This window comes from Hemiscyllium ocellatum, chromosome 18, assembly GCF_020745735.1.
Source record: "Hemiscyllium ocellatum isolate sHemOce1 chromosome 18, sHemOce1.pat.X.cur, whole genome shotgun sequence".
NCBI lineage: Eukaryota > Metazoa > Chordata > Chondrichthyes > Orectolobiformes > Hemiscylliidae > Hemiscyllium > Hemiscyllium ocellatum.
Genome location: NC_083418.1, coordinates 17,616,479 through 17,638,851, shown reverse-complemented (window position 1 = coordinate 17,638,851; position 22,373 = coordinate 17,616,479). Strand labels below are relative to the sequence as shown.

At 40.8% G+C, this 22,373-nt stretch overlaps 1 protein-coding gene across 1 annotated transcript in view; it reads right to left on the bottom strand.

The window, feature by feature from the left end:
- pdhx (pyruvate dehydrogenase complex component X) overlaps nucleotides 1-22,373 on the bottom strand; it is a 191,996-nt gene that overhangs the window by 10,810 nt on the left and 158,813 nt on the right. The window contains exon 9 of the mRNA XM_060838405.1: nucleotides 16,582-16,740. Within this exon, the coding sequence (XP_060694388.1) occupies nucleotides 16,582-16,740 (159 nt within the window). The remainder of the gene's footprint in view (nucleotides 1-16,581; nucleotides 16,741-22,373) is intronic.

Genomic DNA, 22,373 nt, shown 5'->3' with positions numbered 1-22,373 from the left:
AGGGTCCTAGCACTGACTCCTGGGGAACACCATTACAAACCTTCCCCCAGCCTGAAAAACTAATAACCATTTCTGATCACTCAGCCAATTTTATATCCAAGGAGGAGAGTTAATATTCCTGGGATAAGCCTTTCAGCCTGAAGGGCTTATGCCTGAAACATTGATTCTTCTGCTCCTTGGATGCTGCCTGACCTGCTGTGCTTTTACAGCACTCTGACTCTGATCTTCAGCAATTGTAGTCCTCACTTTCTCCTAGCCATGTTTTTTAATCCATGTTATTACTGTCTCATTCCATGGATTTTAATTTTGCTAAGGTCTGGTGTGTGGCACTGTATCAAATGCAACCACTGTGCTCCATGAATTACAAGAGCACTTTCCCTGTGGGAGTCCAGGTGATTTTATTTTCCAGAAAATTATTACAGAAATTATGAGGGTGGGGGGAATCAACAAAAGAGAGCCAGTTGATGTTTCTTTGGCAAGACTTTCTCTTTTAGTTCCCTGTTGTCTTTTTTTTCAGTTGCTAAGATAACAATAGAAGTTCAAAGACATTGAAGATCAGCAGTGTTTCAATACTAGACTAGACTTTCAACAAGACATTTGACAAACTTTCATATGAAAGGCCATTTAATTAAATACAAAGTTGTGGGATGTTTGGATAAAATATAGGAAAGGATTTGAAAAGGGGAGGCAAAAAAGAACATTATAGAAGCTATCTATCAGGGTGAGGAGAAAGTCAGAGGTGGGGGAGGGGGATGCTCTCACTACCATTTCTCACCCACAATTCGCAATTCCCTGGATTTGAAACTCAAAGCAAAGAAACCAAGGTGATTCGCAACCAGGAGGGGTAAGTCCATTGAAAGGAAGCAACTTCAATTTCAGTTTGGTAGGTTTCCTTATTTTGATGTAAGGTCATGGATCTGAGACACTAAACCTGTTTCACTCGACTGACTATTCACAGCATTTCTGTTCTTATTTCTGAGGTTCAGCATCTGCAATACAGTGGCTTGCTTTTGGCACATAACAGCATTGACTTTCAGTTAAAATCTATAATTTTCAGCTATTGAATGTACACGTCGATGAGGGGTTTGGGGGAGGAAGAGACAGAACGCAATGTTCTATTGAAAAATACCCATTTTTCCCTTTCATCCAGTTATCTTCTCTTTTTTTTCTCCAAATGTTCTGACTCCCTTCGAAGGAAGCTGACTGTGGCAATGTGTCATCAAGCTGATAGATGGATGGATTCAGATAATACCTTTGGCTGGCCATTCCGAGATTGGGAGTGATCAGTGTTAAGTCTGATCCTGTCTTACTACAATCCAGGATAAATCCATAACTTTCCGGTCGAGTCAATGAACAAAGAAACCTGCCTGACCTTTGGACTAATTTTTTTGTTAAAGATGCTCTCAGTGATTTCTCACACTGAATTCACTTTTTACATATGAAAGAATAGGCTGATGGTGTAATATCAGAGAGAGTGGCGGCCAGGGATCCAATTAGAGTGAAGAGCTAAACATAATTAACGTGAAAAATGTATTGCAGAAACTTAAAGCATGAAAATCCTGTACACATCCTCTATCTAAAATATAGGAGCTTCAGAGATGCTGGATACATTTGTAATGATTTTCCAAAACTTCATAGATGCCAGAATAATCCCAGTGAATTGGAAGTTAGCAATTGCGATTCTGCTATTCCAGGAAGGAGAGAGAGAAAAAGCAAGGAAATGATGCCTGTGAGCCTGACACCAGTCTTTGGGGAAAATGCTTGGATTAAGACAGGATCAGACTCGATAATGATGACTCTAAATCTTGGAATAGCCAGCCAAAGGTATTATCTGAATGCATCCATCATTAGTTTGATGATACATTGACGTGGTCAGCTTCCTTGGAACTGAGTCAGAACATTTGGAACAAAAGGAAAGAAAACTAGATGAAAGAGGGTAACGTGGGCAAATTTAAGGAGATTTTAATAATGCATTGAGGGTATTAAAATATGATTAGGCTGAGTCAAAATTACTTTGCTAAGAAGAAGTTGCATTTGACAAATTTCAGTGTCTTTGATGATGTAACAAGTGGTTAAGATTCAGGGGAACCGGTAAATATTTTCATAAGGCAGTCAATAAAGTGCCGCATGAAAGGTTAGTCACACAATAATGACTCATTAAGTCTGTAAGGCGAATATATTAATAAGAAAGGAAGAATGGTTAATGAATATAAAGCAAATTAGAGAGATAAATGGGACATAGGTGGCACAGTGATTTGCACTGCTGCCTCATAGCACCAGGGACCTTAGTTTGATTCTAGCCTTGGATGGCTGACTATGTGAAGTGTATCCCGTGTCTCAGAGTTTCCACTGTGTGGTCTGGCTTCCTCCTGCTGTCCAAAGATGTGCAGGTTAGGTGGATCAGCCATGGGAAATGCAGGATTATGAGGATATGGCAGGGAAGGGGGTCTGGGTGGCACGCTTTTTGGAGGGTCAGCCCAGACTCAATTGGTCGAATGGCCTCTATCCGCACTATAGTGATTCTATAACATGATCTAGTTGTTGGGCTGTAACTAGTGGAGTGCTTCAAGCTACTTAATTAACATTTGATCTTTATGACTTAGATAAAAAGGCAGAGCATTGATCCATGTTTGATAATGACACAGTTAGGTGAAACATAAGGAGTGAAGAGAACACAGACTACAAAGAGCTATAGACCTGGGGTTATGAGAGTGGGCAACAGGATGTTCGATGGGAACATAATGCAGGGACACAAACTTTTTCACTTTGTTAGAAATAAGTTAAAAATAAAATTATTTTAGAAAGTATGTAACTTTTAAATGTTTATGTTCAGAGATACTTGGATGTACTTATAGAAGGAACAGAAAATTAGTATGCAAGCACAACAAGCAAGTTGGAAGGCAAATTACATGTTGGTCTTTATTACAAGGACACTGGAGTACAAAAACAGGGAAGTCTTGCAGCTGTTGTGTAGGACTTTGGTGAAACAATTCTTGCCTTTGAATAGAGATTCATGAGATTTGTCCCTGATATGAGGTTAGGATTGTTCTCTGATGGGAGCCCAAGGACTCTGCACCAGACCACACACTGGGGTTTGGGCAACTTGAGAGATGATCTTATTAAACGTACACAAGATTCTGCAGAGGCATGTTATTGATAGAGTAGACACTCAGTGTGAGAATTTAGGGAACAAGGGCACAGCCTCGGGATAACAGATAACATTGAGGACTTCCATGAAAACATTCTTCAATTAGACGCTTAAGAGTCTGAGGCCATCATTATCCCATAATATTATGGTAGTTCTGTTACTGAAGATATTCAAGACTGAGGCAGGTAGATGCTTGGTCTCTCAGAACTGAATAATAAGGAGATTGGACTGAACGGCGGAGTTAAGGTAGAACATGATCTTAATCTCAGTAGGCCTCATTGTAGCCAATGGTGAAGCTGCCTCAAGGGACCATATGGCCTTCTACACCTGAAACTGTAATATATACCAATGAAGAACACTGTTCAGAGACCACTGAATGTATGGAAGAGGCTGAATGGTGTTAATAAAGATAGATAGTATCAGAGGAGACTGTTCAACAGTGACAACACTTAACAAATGGGAATAGTCATGGTCAACAAGAGGAAAAATATAGCTATAAATAATTGAAGGAGAAAGAAGATTAGAGTAAGCAATGCAAGGAAGTAAAAGATTTTAAAGCTCATTTGGAGGTAAGGCTTAAAGGAAGTCTAAGGAGTGCTATTGCTGTGCAATGGACATCAATGATATCGGTAAAATAAAACAAAGAACTGCAGATGCGGGAGATTGGAATGATATAGGTGATTATTCTAGACACAATCTTCAGACAAAATGAATAATCAAAGGAATAAATGTATGTTAAGAAAAGCCAGTAGTTTTTCTTTTAAGGGAAAATCATAACTAACTCAGTATTTTGAAAACTGAAGAGAGGGGTTTGAGGGCAATGTTAAATACTGAGTTACAAAAGAGTCTACTGTACAGCACTGCATCAAAGTTATAATACATTGAATAAAAGTGACAGCGGATGCAGAATTGGTTGAGTAACCCACAAAGAGTAGTAAAATAACCTAGATGTTTGTACAGGGATAATTTCAAAGTTTGTTGATGATATGGATCTTGGAAGTGTTGAGAACTGAGAGAAAAACAATGTGAAACTTCAAAAAAGGACACAGCCAGTCATAGTGGAATGAGTGGTCAGCTGGCAGATGAAGTTCAAAGTGAAGAAATGTCAACAGATCCACTTCAGTAGGAAGAACATGTACAGACAATACAAAATACAGATGGACAACTCTGAAGGAGGTACAGAAGCAAAGGAACCTAAGTATGTACATGCATTAATTATTGAAGATGACAGGACAGGTTGAGCACACAGTTAATAAAGCAAAACAGTATCTTAAACTTTATTAATAATGACAGAATAAAAGAGCATGGCAGTTCTGTTGAACTTGCTTACTAGTATTACAAAGACTCACTGCAAGTCAGGTCTAAGTAGAGACTGGACAGAGAACAGAGAAGTGGCCAACATTTTCCTCATGTTTTCTGCCTGCCCCAGACAGATTGGACTGCACCAAAACAAAGTGGCAATAAACATGCTCATGCTAGTCAGTTGAACACACACAGGAGTGAGCAACTTCAGTCACAAATCTTGCAGCAAGCATTGAGTAATGGAAGGGAGGGAGAGATGGGAAATTAATTGGTTTTATTCTTGTGCACTTGCTACAGGTTGACAACCAAGCTGTTAGCAGAAGCCTGTGGGCAGAATGCTTACTACTCCATCCTGTGCATTTTCTACTGAATGTGTAATGTTTGCTTTAAATGGGAGGTCTGGAATCCTAATTCTTATCTGCATTATTCCTTCCTCCTTGATAACAGCTCTATGCTTCCAAATCCTCAAAATGCAGAAATAACTCTTTACTGAATTAAATCAGACTAGGATTGGCCACTTTCATACCTAGGAGCAGACAGCTAGAATGTCCATTTGATTTGTGTAATTTCTATTCTTTTGGAAGAATCAGAGTCTGAATCAGCACACTCAGTAGTTTCTGATCATGTTCACATGCTGTAACAGTTTTACTTCGTTTTTCACAATTAAACTTCTGTAAAATTATAACCAATCCCTAGGAGGTTATCCAAGTTATGACAGTTATTAAATTATTACAAGGTTAAAAATCACACAACACCAGGTTATAGTCCAACAGGTTTATTTGGAAGCACTAGCTTTCGGAGCATTGCTTCTTCCACTCCAACAGCTAGTGCCTCCAAATAAACCTGTTGGACTGTAACCTGGTGTTATGTGATTTTTAACTTGGAGAAAACAATCACCTACATCATTCAGATTGCTAGCAGCTGCAGTTCTTGGTTTTATTTTACCGTTATCGTTGCTGTCCATTGCACAGCAGGTCAGGCAGCACCCAAGGAGAAGGAAAATCGCCATTTTGGCCAAAAGGTCTTCATCAGGAATGAGGCGATGGGCTGGCGGAGGTGGGGGGAGGAGGTGAAGGTAGCTAGGAGTGCTATAGGTGGATGGAGGTGGGGGTGAAGGTGATAGTTGGAAAGGAGGGTGGAGTGGATAGGAGGGAAACAAGATGGACAGATAGGACAGGTCATGAGGATGGTGCTGAGTTGGAAGATTGGATCTGGGATAAGGTGATGGGAGGGGAAAATAAGGAAACTGGTGAAATCCACATTGCAGCTGTGGGGTTGGAGGGTCCCGAGATGAAAGATGAGGCGTTCTTCCTCCAGGTGTCGGGTGGTTAGGGAGTGGCGATGGAGGAGGTCCAGGATCTGCATGTCTTTGGCGGAGTGGGAGGGGGAGTTGAAGCGGCCAGCTATGGGGTGACGGGGTTGGTTGGTGCAGCTGTCCCGGAGATGTTCCCTGAGGCGTTCTGCGAGTAGGTATCCTGTCTCTCCAATGTAGAGGAGACCACATCAGGAGCAACAGATACAGTAAATGATGTGTGGAAGTGCAGGTAAAACTCTGATGGATTTGGATGGCTCTTTTGGGTTCTGGTAAATCTCTACCGTGTCCTCTCTAGTACAATCACATCCTTCCAGATATATGGTGACCTAACCAGCATTTTAAACTGCTCCAGCATACCCTCCCTGCTGTTGTATTCCATGCCTGGGCTAATAAAGGCAAGTATCTCACATGTCTAACAGCATAATCTACCTGTGCTGTTACTTTCAGGGATCTGTGTATATACATACACCAAGATCCCTCTGCTCTTTCGTACTTTCCTGGTCCAATCATTCATAGAATACTGTTTGCACCATTAATCCTACACATATACTTTAACTGGTAATTTGGGGATGTACAGCATGCCCTATATTCTTCAAATTATTGATCGATTATAGATATATCAATCTCAGTGGATGAATCCCACACAGTTACTGTTGATGACTTCCCTCCCTCTGATGGTAAAGGATAAAGGTGGGAAAAACACAATTAATTAAAAGAGAGCTCTTAGTTTAAACCATTGTGGGAGGTGGGCATTGCTGGCTGGCCAGCATTTATTGCCTGTCCCTAATGTCCCTTGAACTGAGTGGCTTGCTAGGCCATTTCAGTGGGTAACTGAGAGTCAACTACGTTGCTGTGTCTCTCCAAGATGGTGGCAGTGGAGTATGCAGCGTCGGGGCTCCTGTACCCAGGGCTTGTCCACTCTGTGCGCCTTTCTTTCCTCTTCTCTCATCTTTTGGCACAAGGTTTGGAATTCACCTTCGTCAGGGTCCAGAGCATGGCGGCAGCTGGTGAGCCCAGAGCCGGACTCTGGCGGTGACATAGAGGTGATGGCTTGTGGAGGGCTGAGCACGAGGACCTGGTATCGGCAGAAGTGACGTGGGTGAGGTGGAGCAGGGATGTTTTGGGCAGCCACTCTTCATGGTCATTGCAGCCTTGTCAGGTAGTGGTCTGCTTCAGTGGCATGGCCCAGGATTCCATCACAAGGGTCGGTGGTGGCGGCGGCGGCTTTGGTGATGAGGTGGTTTCGGCCCATCATTTGGCAGCCAGGATTCCTTTGAGCGGATTTTGCTACATTTTCTTTCCTGGGAGTGGCGATGTGATTGTTCCCGGTGGAATATTGTGGTCTTGCAGCAGTCCAGGCTTTTCCTGAACTTAGAACCCATAAACTTAACTTTATGGATGTTGCCTTATCTATGCCTTCTGTTATTTTTCACTGTTCTTATTTTTGTAAAAACATTCAATTGACTATAAATGACTATTCGATTCTTTGTAAGCCAGATCAGGTAAGGATGGTAGATTCCCTGCTCTGAAAGACATTGGTAAACCTGATGGGTTTTTCTCAAAATTGGTAACAGTTTCGTGTATATCAGTAGATTCTTAATTCCAGATTTAAAAAAAAAACTTACTGAAGTCAAATTCCATCACCTGCCCTGACAGGTCCCCAGAATAGTAACTGAGTTCCAAGATTAATCATTTAGCGATAATACCACTAAGCTATTGCCTCCTCAAATGCTTATTCGAAAATAAAGTCGAGACCACTCCTCACTCACCCCTGACTATTCCGTGGGAGGATCGCATTGTTCAAACAAATCACAAGGAAACAGACCACCACCATAGCAGATCTGCAAAATCATCATGAATGCAGTTTCAGGCTTCTTTCTATCCCAGCATTGAGCTGAAAATGTGTTGCTGGAAAAGCACAGCAGATCAGGCAGCATCCAAGAACAGGAAATTCGACATTTCGGGCACAAGCCCAGCTTGTCAGCGGTATGGGCAATTTCAGATTGAATTTGGTGAGATGAGGTCAGTGAAGGAAGCAGAGAATCAAGCAAGCAAAAACAAAACCTTTTTTTTGTTTAATTCAAACTACCAGGAAGGTTCTTAAACTTTGAATACCCAAGATTGGGAGTGGCAAACACAACAGAATCTAGGTATTTCATATTCAGAATCTCTGGGACTTTAGATTTGCTGGTAATTGCTGGCAGACAGCACTGCTTTGTATGCTAATCTACAGATGGGTGGTATTCTTGGATTGCACAGCCAAGCTCAGTGTCACACTGATAGCTTTGTTAGATATGAAGCAAGATATACGTGCAAGCTTTAAAGTGGGAACTCTAACTAAGACCAATTCCAGTGACCCGGTTCAGGTATCACCATCTTCGGTCACAACAATACTTGTTACAACAGTTTTCTGGGAGTGATGTTGATATTTCTCCTTGTCCAACTTTTCAGACCAGAAGCAGATCAAAAACCAAAAAATAATCCACATTGTGTGAAGAACACAAATTTCGGTTTAAATATCATGAAGTAGTAATTCAGCCTGGTATTTCACTCAAAAACATTATTTCAGAAGTATGCAAATCTGATACAGGCTTCAAATGATTCTCTAAGATATAAAAACTTCAAAAATGCTCATTAAAATACTCTCTGCTCCATTTTAAAACACAAAACTATGCGGGGTGCCTGGCACTGCTGTATAAACAGTACTTCTCTTGGCTCAGTTTTAGTGATCAGGCCAGATTTTGGAGATTATCTACTTTAGACATTACAGATCTAAATTGTGAAGATACACTGTGTACTACACCCCAGATTGCACATGAACAACAATAAAATAACGTCTTCAACCTTTTGAAGGACCCAACATGATTCACCAGAGCATTGTACAATCATAGATCGGTAAGAAGCAGGCGGCCCATTCCTGATGAAGGGCTTATGCTCGAAACGTCGAATTCTCTATTCCTGAGATGCTGCCTAACCTGCTGTGCTTTGACCAGCAACACATTTGCAGCATCCCATCAAATCTGTCAACTTTTCACAAGAGCAATCCAACTAGCCCCACTCCCAACATGATCTCTGCACGATTTCGGTATCAAGCCAATTAGAGAGACATCAGGACATAGGACCAAAAGTTTGGGTAGAGGTAGTTTTTAAAGACCAATTTAAATGGGGAAAGAGACAGCGCGGTTTAGTGAGGAAATTCCAGTTTCGGACTCAAGGGCAAATGTGATCATTAATAGTGGAATGATTGAAGTCAGCAATATGTAAGAGACCAGAGTTGAAGGAGAATACAGATGCATTATCAACACCACAGGGCATCTAAGGGCATACAATATCCTACCCACTGTCACAAAATGTCTATGGAGGGGGTTCAATGTGGTTGCTCGGAAAGGACATATGCAGTAAAGAGTGAAGACAAATGGCTTCTTTCTTTCAAATATATAGTTGCAGGAAATTCCTGCTCATTCAGTATTAGTTGTCAGACAAGCAGTTCAGAGGTGAGAATGGTGATAGTGAGGTGAGTTTGGGTGCTGTCAGTATATGTTGTGTTTTCAAATATATCAAGGGCAGAATACTAATGAAAAACAGAAATCGCCAATCTTAGACCTTTTGGGGACACCAGAAGTAACTGTGGAGGGACAAAACTGAGGAAAACCCATTGCAGTGGCTCCAAGTGATGGATAAGAATGGGTCTAGTGAGTTCAGGTCAATACTTGCTGACATTCAGCTGAATAAACTGATCAAGAAGTTTCAGTTTTCTTTTCATCTACTTGTGGTTATTCACCTCCTCAGTAAGATTAAAGATATTGAAAAGTATCCATGGGGAACACCACCAGCTGGAGGTTCCCCTCTAAGCCACTCACCATCCTGACTTGGAACTATGTCAGTTCTTTCAGTGTCACAGGTCAAAGCCCTAGAACTGACTCCCTAATGGCATTGTGGGTCTACCCAAGGACGTGGCCTGCAGTGGTTCTAATGTACTAAGGACATGGACGTTTTGGACAGCTCAGAATGGGCAATAAATGCTGTCCGAGTTGGTGACACCCTTATCCCCATGAGTGAATAAGCTTTTCTAAAAAAAAACAAAATACAGTACACCCAGGTTCTTCTGTTGGGGATGTGTCGCTAGCCCAATATTTTTCCATAAGTAACATGTTGAATTTTTTTTAGCACTCAAGTTTTCAGAATTTCACTGCCCATTTATTCATGCACGCACATGGGTTGACATCATCAATTTACACAGTTGCGTTGAACTTGGGCAATGAAGGTGGTACACAACCAGCGTACAGTAAATCAGTATGCATTGCTCCAAATCTCTCATCTGTGCAAGATCATTCTCTATTCTGTTCACCCTGCTCTCATGTTCGTTCATGTTGAGGGGTGAGTTGCTGCTTCTGGGCGGGTGGCCGTGCTGGGTTTGCTTCCCGTTTATTTTAAGCTTTAAAAAAATAACCAGAGTTCAGGAATTCATTTGGGTCTGCAACATGCTCCCAACTTAATTTAATGAGGTTTCTTCAGCAAATACCCAGAAGCAGGCAGGATGTAGGCTTTAGGATCTCATTGGTCTGAACTTTTGTATGACTAACATAAATGAATCAACAATGTTACAGGTTTACCCAATGTTAAATGTTAGCCTTTTAACATCCATATACACAAGTGATAACTTGTTAAAACAAATGGCAATATATGCTTATGAAGCAAGTTGTGCATAGGATGATGGGAATTTCGGTAAATATTCTACAGGAAGGAAATGTGTATATATTCTTAGTTGATAGTAAAAAATGAATTCAATTCAGCTTAATTTAAAACTCCTCTTGGCTACATTGCTTAATTTAAGGTACCTATAGATGAAATAGTAATTCTACAAATGACTGGAAGGAGTTCTGCTGTGGGTAGGAAATGTTAAAGTGTTTTATAACGGCACAATCAGGGAACACAAATGATCATCAGCTTTCAAGTACAAAACAAAACAACGAGGCAGGATTGAGGCATCACAGTAAGTACTCAGCCTCTCTCTATTTGGAGGATTTCAGACTTCCTGACAGTCCTTGTGAATGGAGCACGCTTGTTTAATTGCATATCCTACAGTTCTTGAAAAATAAAGGAAGAATTTTATAACTGACAAGTCAGGTCCAGGCAGCTTCTGTAATCTCAAGTTAAGGACAGGTTACAATTATCCAGTCACCAGCAATAATCCTTTGCATCAAATTTAAAATAAACATTTAAAAATAAAATTAAATACACGTGCATGGGGGTAAATAACTGAGCTGCTGACTTTCATTATAGTAAACAGTCAACAGGAAAGTGTTTAGGTGGCATGTAGCATCAACCAATTGGGTTGGCAATCCTGGACGCTGTGTGTTCTGAGATGATGGTGTATACAGGAAGTATCTTCAATCAAGGTTAATGTTCCTGTACTTGAGAAACAAATGGCAACAGTGCTGGCCAAATCTTGTCACCTCCAGGCTGATGGGTTTTGTGGAAGCAAAGTGGCTCACCAGTGATCAGGGCTGGCAAGGTGAACTTGAAGGCAGTACAGGTATCATACCAAGCGACAAACAGGCATTCTGAAGAAGAGTATTTGCACTCAAAAACATTACTTCTATTTCTCTCACCAAAGACCTATAGAGTTTATCCAGCATGCTCTGTCTTTTTGTACTAGATACCTGTTGGCAGCAACTTGGGTGCATGGCAACCACAACCAAATCCAAATCCACGGCACTGTGCAAGTGGGTTCCAAGGGAGTAGGAATGAAGTTCAGTAGTAATACAGAATTTGATAGTCAGGAGAACAGCCAGTCCTTTAGCAGTCACAATATGTATCATCCAGGAGACTGAGCATAGATCACCATGGAGCAGGTACTAAAGATTTTAGAGCAAGGGAAGGGGTATGAACGAAATGACATAACTTAAGCTGAATACACCTAGCTTTGTGAAGGGAGTTTCACGAGTTTCTCCTGTTCAATCTCAGGATATACGATATAGGACCTTGATAACCAGGAGGTTTGATGCACAATGGAAATGTGGTGTGTGAGGTAACATTCCTGATTCCTGGCGATTCTACCGGGGAACAGACCAATGCGCCTGATAGTAGAGTTGTGGGCATAATGCAAGGTTTATATTAATCCAATGGGGCAAATGATGAGGAAACATAACTTGGGTAGAAAGAACAGTAGGAAAAGACAAAATGAAACATATCAAAAGGAAGATGGACTAAAATAAATAAAACTGCCAGCCAAACAGAGAAAGCTTGAGGTACGGGTGTGTGATATATGAGTAGAGAAACATTTTAGAAATGGTAACCACAACATTTTCATGTTTGGTACAGAAGATAAAAAGGAGAGGAAGTTAGCAATAAAGACATTTGGCTAGGGAGCAGAAAATGATAGAGGTATTTGGCAAGGGAACAGACAATTATAAAGGTGTTTGACTAAGAATCAAGAGATTAAAAGTGGAAGTATTCCAAATAACCCAACTGAAAAACTTGAAGGAAAGGGGATACAAACAAAAGAAGACAGGTGATTAGGAATTAGTGAATTCAAAATGACAGCAATTTAAAGTAGTATTCAAGAAATCAAGTTGAATAATATAAATGAATACATCAAATACAAAGATACAAAAAAATTTAGAAAGCCCGATGAAATTAAAAACAAAAATTGGCAAGTAAGATTGATCGAGAATTTTATAAACACACATCCCAGTAATAAAAGGATTGATTAGAGATGGAGAACAAATCAAATGGAGAATATAGGAACTTGAAGGTATTCAATGAACAGTACAGCTTGCATGTCACATAGCAGTGCAAGCAGGAGTTGAGCTATAAAGTTTACTAAATGTAGTGGAGTTAGTAAGAAGTTAGACAGGAGATCTGTGACCAATAGTGTGCCACAAGGATCAGTGCTGGGTCCACTTTTTGTCACATGAATACGGGAGGCATGGTTTGCAGATGACACCACAATTGGTGGTGTAGTGAACAGCAAAGGTGTTTACCTCAGAGTACAAAGAGGCTTCAATCAGATGGGCAAATTGTCCGAGGAATGGCAGATAGAGTTTAATTTAGATAAATGTAAGGTGCTACATTTTGGTAGGGCAAATCAAGGCAGGGCTTACACACTTAATGGTAAGGTCTTAAGGAGTGTTGCTGAACAAAGAGACCTTGGACTGCAGGCTCATAGTTCCTTGAAAGTGGAGTTGCGGGTAGGTAGGATAGTAGTGATCTTTGCTATGCTTTCCTTTATTGGTTAGAGCACTGAGTATAAGAGTTGGAAGGTCATCATATACTCGATGCACTGACCAATAACGGCAAGTGTACCAAATGTTGCCTTCACTATCCTGTATACCTGTGGACACTGGTTAGACCACTTTTGGAATACTACATGCAATTCTGGTCTCCCTGCTATAGAACGATGTTATGAAACTTGAAAGGGTTAAGCAAAGATTTAAAAGGATGTTGCCAGGGTTGGAAAGTTTGATCCATAGGGAGAGGCTGAATAGACTGGGGCTGGTTTCTCTGAAGCATTGGAGGCTGAGGGGTGACCTTATGGAGGTTTATAAAAATCATGAGAGGCATGCGTAGGGGGAATAGTCAAGATCTTTTCCCAGGAGAGGGGAGTTTAAACTGGAGGTCATTGGTTTAAGATGAGAAAGAAAAGATTTACAAGGGACCTAACAGGCAACTTTTTCACACAGAGGGGTGTGTGTGTATGGAATGAACTGCCAGAGGAAGTGGAGGAGGCTGGTACAATTACAAGATTTAAAAGGCATCTGGATGGCGACATGAATGGGAAGGGTTTAGAGGGATATGGGTCAAATGTTGGCAAACAGGACTAGGTTAATACAGGATATCTGTTTGGCATAGACAAGTTGGACCATAGAGTCTGTTTCTGTGCTGTGCATCTCTATGACTCTAAGTGCAAAGGACACCAAAAGTTGAGGGCACACTTCCTAGAATGCTGAAGGTGGTCAGGAAGGAAATAGTAGAGGGTCTGACCACAATCTTGCAAATAATCTTCGATCTGGGAGTTGTGCCCAATGATTGGAGAATTGCCAGTGCTAATTTGTCTGTGTGTGGCACTCCACAGGATGGTGTGGGAAGTGAACACTGTCACCACAGCACATTAATGTTGATGTTTAAAGAAATTTGACTATACTTACACCCTTTTGTATTTGGGATTAATGACGCCTATCTTGGGTACCTGAAATTGGGTACTGCGCCACTTTGCAGGATTAACAACATTCCCACTGATAAGCTTAAATGCCAGCTTTCTAAAAATAAATTTTAAACAACAATTACACTTATAATAACAGAATTATTTGATAGTATTCTTACTGTATCACATACAAATGATGCATTTTTAAAATTCTCATGGGATGTGGGTGTTGCTGGCTGGCAAGCATTTATTGCCAATCCTTAGTTGCCCTGGATGTGGGGATGAGCAGCCTTCTTGAACCATGTCAGGGCAGGCAGACCCACAATGACTTGAGAGGAAGAATTCCCGGATCCTGACCCAGCGACAGAGAAGGAAGATTGATATATTTCCAAATCAGGATGGTGAGTGACTTGGAGGTTGTGGTGTTCCCACAAATGGCTGCCCTGATCCTTCTCGATGGAAGTGACCAGGGTTTGGAAGGTGCTGCCTTGGTGAGTTTCTGCAGCGCCTTTTGTAGATAGTACACACAGTTGCTATGGAGTGTCTGTTGTGGATGTGCTACCAACTAAATGGGCTGCTTTGTCCTGGATGTGCCAAGCTTCTTGAGTGTTGTTGGAGCTGTTCTCATCCAAGCTAGTAGTAGGTATTCCATCAAACTCTTGGCTTTGCAGTATAATTGGTGGACAGGTCCTGGGGATTCAGGAAGCGAAATTGCTGCTGCTGTATTAGTAGCCTCTGATTTGCTTCTGTGGCCACTGTATTTATATGGTGAGTCCATTTCAGTTTCTGGTCAATGGCAACCATCAGGAATGTTGGTAGTGGAGAATTCCACCATTGAATATCAAGGGGTAGTGCTTAGATTGTCTCTTATTGGAGATGGTCATTGCATGGCAATAGAGTGGCACAAATGTTGTCTGCCACTTGTCAGCCCAAACCTGGATATTTGCACATCACATGTTTTTCCAAACTAACTTCACACTTTTATTTTTGGCTCATCATTCTGTAGCATTTTTCCCCATGGAGTGGTTTGCTGGAGACAGGCTTCTAAGTACATTCCAATTTTAAACTGCCACTGGTTACTTGGTGGTGGATGTGTATATTTCTCCACTCAACATCACTTGGTCCCAGCCTAGCTAAATACAAATGTTATTAAGCATTTGAGCAGAGTGATGGAAACCCAAAATAGTCAAAATCAGAAGCTCAAATCTAAAATGAAACAAAGTGGACTTCCACTTTAGTTCTGGTGCCAGACCATAGATAACACTGAGCTTGAGCTGTATTCCACTTGGCACAAACTCGATTGATTTAGTATTAAGGTGCCTTTGAATAGCTGTTATATCATCCTGTTGTGTGCTTCGTTCTTTGAGGATGTAATAAGCAATTCAGTTAAGTATAACCAGAAGATGTAGTGTAGTTGAATTTCCAAAAAGTATTTGATGAGTTGACAGATGACTTAACTATACACCATAGGAGTTTATGATATTTCATGGAGGGGGGGGGGGTCGGGTGGAGTAGGAAGGTATACTAATATGAATAGAGGATTATTACCCAACATGAAACAGTTGTTGGAATAAGCAGTTTACTTTCTGGATATAAAGCTGTAATTAGTGAACTGCCACAGAAATTAGTACTGAGGCCTTATTTATTTGTGATCTACTTTAATGACTTGGATCAAAGAACAGATTATATTGCAGCCAAATTTGTGGACCATACAAAGATACATAAGTGAGAAGGTTCTGAGGAGGGAACATCAATAGATTAAGTAAGCAAAAAATAATTTGGATTTGGCGTACAATCTAGGAGGTTGTCCATTTGCTAGAATTAGCAAAGCAGAAAATTATTGAAATGGAGAGAGAAGGCTGAACTACAGGGATCTGGGTGGCTTTATACACGAATCACACAAAGTCAGCATCCAATACAAGAAGTGATTAGAAAGGCAAATGGAATGTTGGCTTTTATTGCAAGGGGAATGAAATATAAAAGCAGAGAAGTCTTGCTGAAGCTGGAGAACATTTGTGACACTAAATAAACATACAGTTTTATAAAGAGGGCCATATTTGAAATGGAAACCGTTCAAATAAGGTTCACGAGGCTGATTCCTTGATTGATGGGTTTGCCCTATAAGAAAAATTTCAAGAGTTTGGACCTATACTGATTGGAGTTTAGAAGAATGAGAGGTGACCTGATTGAAGTACAGACAATTCTAAAAAGGCTCGACAGTTTAGATATTTTGTCTCTTGGTGGAGTACAGGATTAGAATACACACTTGAAAAATAAAGATCTCCCATTTAAGGTAGAAATAATAAGGAATTTCTACTCTCAGACAATCATTTGTGATTTGGATTCCCATCCTCTAATGAGCAGTAGAGGTTATATCATTGAAAACATTCAAGGTTGAACTGGGCAGGTTTTTGATAGGCAAAGAAGTCAAGGATTATGGGAAGCAGGCAAGAAAATCGAGTTGAGGCCCCAATCAGATTAGCTATCATTCTATTGGCTGGTGGAACATACTCGAGAGCTATCCCAACTTGAATGATTGACTCCTTTTGCCATTTATGATGCTTTTTTAGGCCGTTTAAACTGACATGTTAAGATTTATGGTGGTGCAAGGCTTAAAATAAACTGATTTTTGTCACTTTTCCTCTCAGCATTGAGACCTCCTTGCCCTACCTTGACAACTGTGGAAATTTCCTCTATTCCCTTGGTAGCAGCATCTCGCACGATTGGTGTAACCAGGCCACGATCTGTGGCGACTGCCACGGAGATGTCGATGGAGCTGAGCTGGTGAGGGCCCTCATTGCTCCAGGTGGAATTCACGTCTGGCATTTGCTTCGAAATATTATCATTGAGATAAAGAGGGAGGGAGGGGTTGGGTGGGTAAAGGGTGAAGAGGAAAGAGGACACAGTTAATCAGGATAACAACTGTTGTGGAGTTGCAGAATGAAATGCTTATGTTAAAAACAGAGGTCCATCAATGATAACTGTAGAATCAATTTTCTGAGCCTGTTCTAAAATGCATTAATCTCATGATTAAAGGCTTATTCTTGATCTCTTGACTCGTGCCAGTCTGCTATCTACTTCCACCTACATCATCTGCATTGTTCTATTTTAAAAAGTCAGTTTTTCATGACTATATTTTTGTATTTATGTTGCCTCTAACAAGGCAGTATTGTAGCAATATCACATTACGTTTAGCAGACCAAAAACCATATGTTCAATCAGGTAGCGAAGGATTTCAGAGATCTCAGAAGGGTTTTGTGGTAAAGCTACAGTTTCACACAGGCACCAGTTTTCATCTTTCCCTGCTAAACCCATTCCTGGTGCAGAAGCCAACTTCCCACTGGGGAAGAATCCAGCTCTTCAGTCAATAGTCTAATGGGAATCACCTCTTCTCAACCAACTCCAGAGCTGTTCTGATGGACCATTAAAGGAACCTGAATTTCTAACAGTTGCACTGATCACTACAAAGATCAAACTTTGTACTCTATTAAGGTTTTATTCCATTTTAAATACGCTTTTTACACAAAATTTGGAATGCCATCTGCTGTTTTACTTAAACTGCATAAAACAGCATCTTACATTGATAATGTTTTGTGAAACTACATCGCACAATTCCTCTTCTCTTCCACAGCACTCAGCCAATTCTATTCTGCATCTGCATTGAACGGTACCATTTCACTAAAATACATTTCACTTTACTGACATTAAATTCAATTTGCCACTTCAGTCAATTCTCCATCAGAGTCACGAATCTTTGGCACTCTCTTTAAAAATTACTTATATTTACCTGGATTATCTCTGGACTCCTTTTTAAAAATCAGTACAACGAGACATTACCCAATCGTCCTGCGTACATTCACACTGAGAACAGCCTTAATGTTATTTCTAAGGTCTAGGCAAAATCCTCCATCGATGCCCTCAAAGGTTTAGGACTGTGATCCTTTGTCTTCATTTGAGATAACTACATTATTTAAAATGTTCTTTTATTTATCATAGTCACTCATCTCAATCTCAAACAATTGACTTCACATCTGCATTACCATCCTCGTCTTTGGTAAAGACCAACAGAAATATCTAGTAAATCTCCCTGACAGTTTTGAGCATTTACAAATCAAGAATCGTTTTCTCACATGGGTTTCAAATAACTTTTAATTGTTCTCTATGTAAACCAGTACCTTGTTAGCACAGAGCTTGTGTATCGCTAAGAAAAATAAACACAGCTTTCTGTCTTGCACTCACGAGGGCTTTCACAAAATTACATTCTCAATGTAAGTAAGAACCATATTCAATACTGTAGGAAAAGAAAATGCTGCAAGTGAAGAAAGTGTTCGCAAGTGAAATCTAATAAGCTGTGGTGTTGCCATGGAGAATTCACCAGATGACGACTGACAGTTAACAACTAAATGTTATTTAAATTTAAATCAGGCAGGGTGACTGGTCAAGACATCTACCCTGAGGAATGATTCAGATTTCTTTGAGAGTTCAAACAAACATGCAAAGAGCAGGGGCCCAGTATCTTCATGTGCACAGCTTCTAGCAAGAACAAGTGCACGACCCCGTGAGCCTGACAGATAGGACCAAACTGACTCTACAATTCATTGTACAAGGCATTGGTGAGGCCACTTTTGGAGTACTGCATATAATTCTGGTCACCCTGTTATAGGGAGGATGTTGTTAAACTTGAAAGGGTACAAAAAAAACCCACAAGGACATTTCTGGGATTGCAGGGTTTGAGTTTTGAGGAGAGGCTGGATAGCTTGAGATCCCCACCTATTGTTTACTCTTTACCCTGTTCCTTGCCATATCTTTTCTGAGGTACCATCAGTTCTGAGGAAGGGTCACCAGACTCGAAACGTTAACTCTGATTTCTCTGCACAGATGCTGCCAGACCTGCTGAGCTTTTCCAGCAATTTCTATTTTTATTTCTTGGTAGGTTGGAATCTTTTTCCTTGGAGCTTCAGAGGCTGAGGGTGATCTTATAGAGTCATATAAAATCACTAAGGGCACAGATAAGGTGAATAGCTAAGTCTTTTTCCAAAGTTAGGGGAGTTTAAAACTAGAGGGCATAGATCCCTTTTAAACCTTTCCTTCCCTCACCTTAAACCCAACAGGCAACTTTGTCACACAGAGTGTGGTAAGTACATGGAACAAGCTGCCAGAGGAAGTGGTAGAGGCACAATTACAAAGTTTAAAAGACATTTAGACAGGTATATGGATAAGGAAGGTTTAGAGGGATATAGGCCAAATGTATGCAAATGGGACCAGCTCTGCATGGAGGAGATGGGCTGAAAGGCCTACTTCAAGCTGTATGAATCTAAAACACAATCACAGGATCTTACCTGATGCTGGACACTGCGTTTTGAATTTTGCAAGCACACAATGTTATGTATAGTCTGTAACCTCCCAATTGTGAACAGCCAAAGAGATGCTGTTTGTGATGAACTCCTCTATTTTTGTTTTCTTTTTCTTGTACTTGTTTGTTAATATTTATGGTACAGACAGTTTCAAGAGTTATTAGGTGGCAATAATCAGTTCTACCCAGCAACATGGCTTCAATGTTTTCAAGAGGTCGTTCAAGACAGTTGAGAGGTCACTGAAAGGTTATAAGCAATACATGAGGACCCAACAGAGAGACCAAAATGGTTATGTTAAGAACACTGCAGCTATTCATACTACTGGGAAGGCTGCTGAACTAAACAGGTTGTGTTTAGGGGACTCAGTGAGGAGCTAAGAAAAACTGGATGGCTCTGCGTTGTTATACTTGAAATATTAGGCAGCTCTGGGAAGGTGAGAAAGTGGGGCCATCCACAGCTCTACGCCAGTGGAAACTGTCTGAGCATTAGTACTAGTGCCACTAAGAAAGTGGGAGTTTAAACATTCCCAAGCAGTACTTGCTTGCTGAAACTGAATAAGCTTTGAGGCTGGGTAAAATCCCAGGCAGGGACAGCTTGCTGAGGTCAGCTGTTTGCCAAGAGCTGAGGTTATGCTTGTGAATGAGCACTCGAGGGTACTCGATGAGATAGTCCATGATGCAGCAGTTTTTGACAGAGTTTCAAGGTTTTCAAGGCCACTGTTGCAGTTCAGCCCTGACAGCCAATTTACTAACCTGCCTGCTCTCAGTTAACTTGTTTCATCTTTCTGAAATGCCATAAGCAATTTGGTCTTTTAGATTTTGTGCAGAATTCATACTTCTAGTTGCACTTGGAACTTACCCTAATTTGGTCATCATTATTTATTTTAGATTAGATTACTTACAGTGTGGAAACAGGCCCACACTGACCCTCTGAAGAGCAACCCACCCAGACCCATTCCCCTACATTTACCCCTTCACCTAACACTATGGACAATTTAGCGTGGCCAATTCACCTAACCTGCACATCTTTGGATTGTGGGAGGAAACTGGAGCACCCGGAGGAAATCCATGCAGACACAGGGAGAAAGTGCAAACTCCACACAGACAGTTGCTCGTGGCGGGAATTGAACCCGGGTATCTGGCGCTGTGAGGCAGCAGTGCTAACCACTGTGCCACCCATCTATCTATCTATCTAAACTATTTCATATTTTATAACCAGATCAAGTATTGCCTACATCTTGCCACTTTAAGAAAAAGTATTGTGCAAAATTTAGAAATTGCATTCCCCTTTCTATGTCTCTGTTCCATTGAAAAGTGGATGATTCAAATACTTTTGATATGCTGATGTATCTTTCCAATTTGACACCAGATATCCCTTCCCATGATTTGGATGATTGTAACTCTTGAACAGACAACTGTATAGATTTTCTATTTGTTGCTGACATTCCCCTTCTTTACAGCCTTATTTGCTCATTTCAATCAATACTGTCACAGTGGCCCAGTATTCCAATGGTCAGATAGTCATTTCTGCAGTTTAAGAGTATGCTTTGGGACAACGTGGAAACACTGACACAGCAGACTCTGAGGAAGCTGACTGGAAACTGAAGATCCCAATGGGCAACTCTCCTGCATGCTGAACCTTCAGAAAAAGTCTGCTGAAGTCAGAGACTTCCAAGGGTCCTCACTCATTCAAGCTTAATGGCTACCCAGGGAAAGGAGGAGGAGAACTATTAAAGAGATCTCCTAACTCACCACCTTCACACCTCTCCTGCCCAACCCATCCCAATCGACCCTGCTAGCACCAACTACCTCAACCTGACAGCTGCCACCCCCCACCCCACTCGTTCTGAAGCTCCTCTGCTGAGAACTGTAAATTCCAGACCCATTATCTGATCTCTTGTGTACTTATCATATATCTCTCAACATTTGAAGCTTACATCTCATAGAATAAGAAAAATCTCTAGATCCCCCTGTGCTGAAGTGTTTTGTTGATTGAGTTCAACTTTCTCTTAACATCAATGAGTTTGCTCAGCACCTCCCTCCCACGCCACACTGAATATAAGCATTTGCTAAATTTCCACTTTAGAAGCCACTATTCTCATTGTTCCCAGCACATGCCATTAGCCAGTTTTTGCAAGATTTAATTGCAATAAGCTCACAAATAACAAGTTTTTTTGTTAGATGTATCCTAATGATACAATCTTGTTGCATGTTGTTTACGGTCTATAGATAGAGGTCCATTATTAAGATCTCTTTAAGCATGAAGATTTCTGACTAATGTTTAAACTGGGAAGCATTTTATTTCTATTTGGTCTCTGCGAATGTTACTACTCCCCATTTTCATTAATAGGTTCTCAGTTTAAAATAAACACTCTCATATTTCACATGTGCACACTGACAAAGAAAATGGAAAAGTCATGCTGTTCCACAAAATATAATCTACACAGGGCCATTTGTTTATTTTGGGAACTGGAATATTTAGTCCCTTAGTAATTATCTAAATAAATCATTAGAAGACACAGCTATAATTTCTACTTGGGCTTTTAAAATCAATGCAGTGCTGGGCGCTTGTTTTTCAGGGTTGGCAGAAATAGAGAGATTAGTGAAGTATTCAGGACAATGTAAAGATAGCTTACTGTTTACAACTCAGTTAATGAGGCTATGTGCTGTCCAACCAACTATTGGGAGAAAAGGAAGCACACAACACTGAAAGCTTAAGGAAGAGGACATGGTGGAGGCTAGTGTCTGACCACGACTGGTCAAGAGAGTAAACATAGGCGGAAAACTCTCTGGGTTAGATCTGAACTTTAGCCACTTCTGTCCAAGGTTGACCTGCTGTGTTCCCAGCATTATCGGTCTTGCTTTGGTTAGCCTTGAGAATTGAATCGGGATTGAATCTGGCCTCATACAGTGGAAGCCTGTCTTCTGTGGTTCAGTGCAGTACATTAAACTCTCGCTCATGGCAGAGTGGTGTTCAAGCTGCTCGGTCGTGTACTTTTACAAACAGGAATCATAATGAGCACTACCAGCTCTGTATGGTGCCAGCTTTTGTTTCCAAACTTGTAGATGCCAGGTTACTTTAATCAGGCCATGATGAGGTTCTAAATTA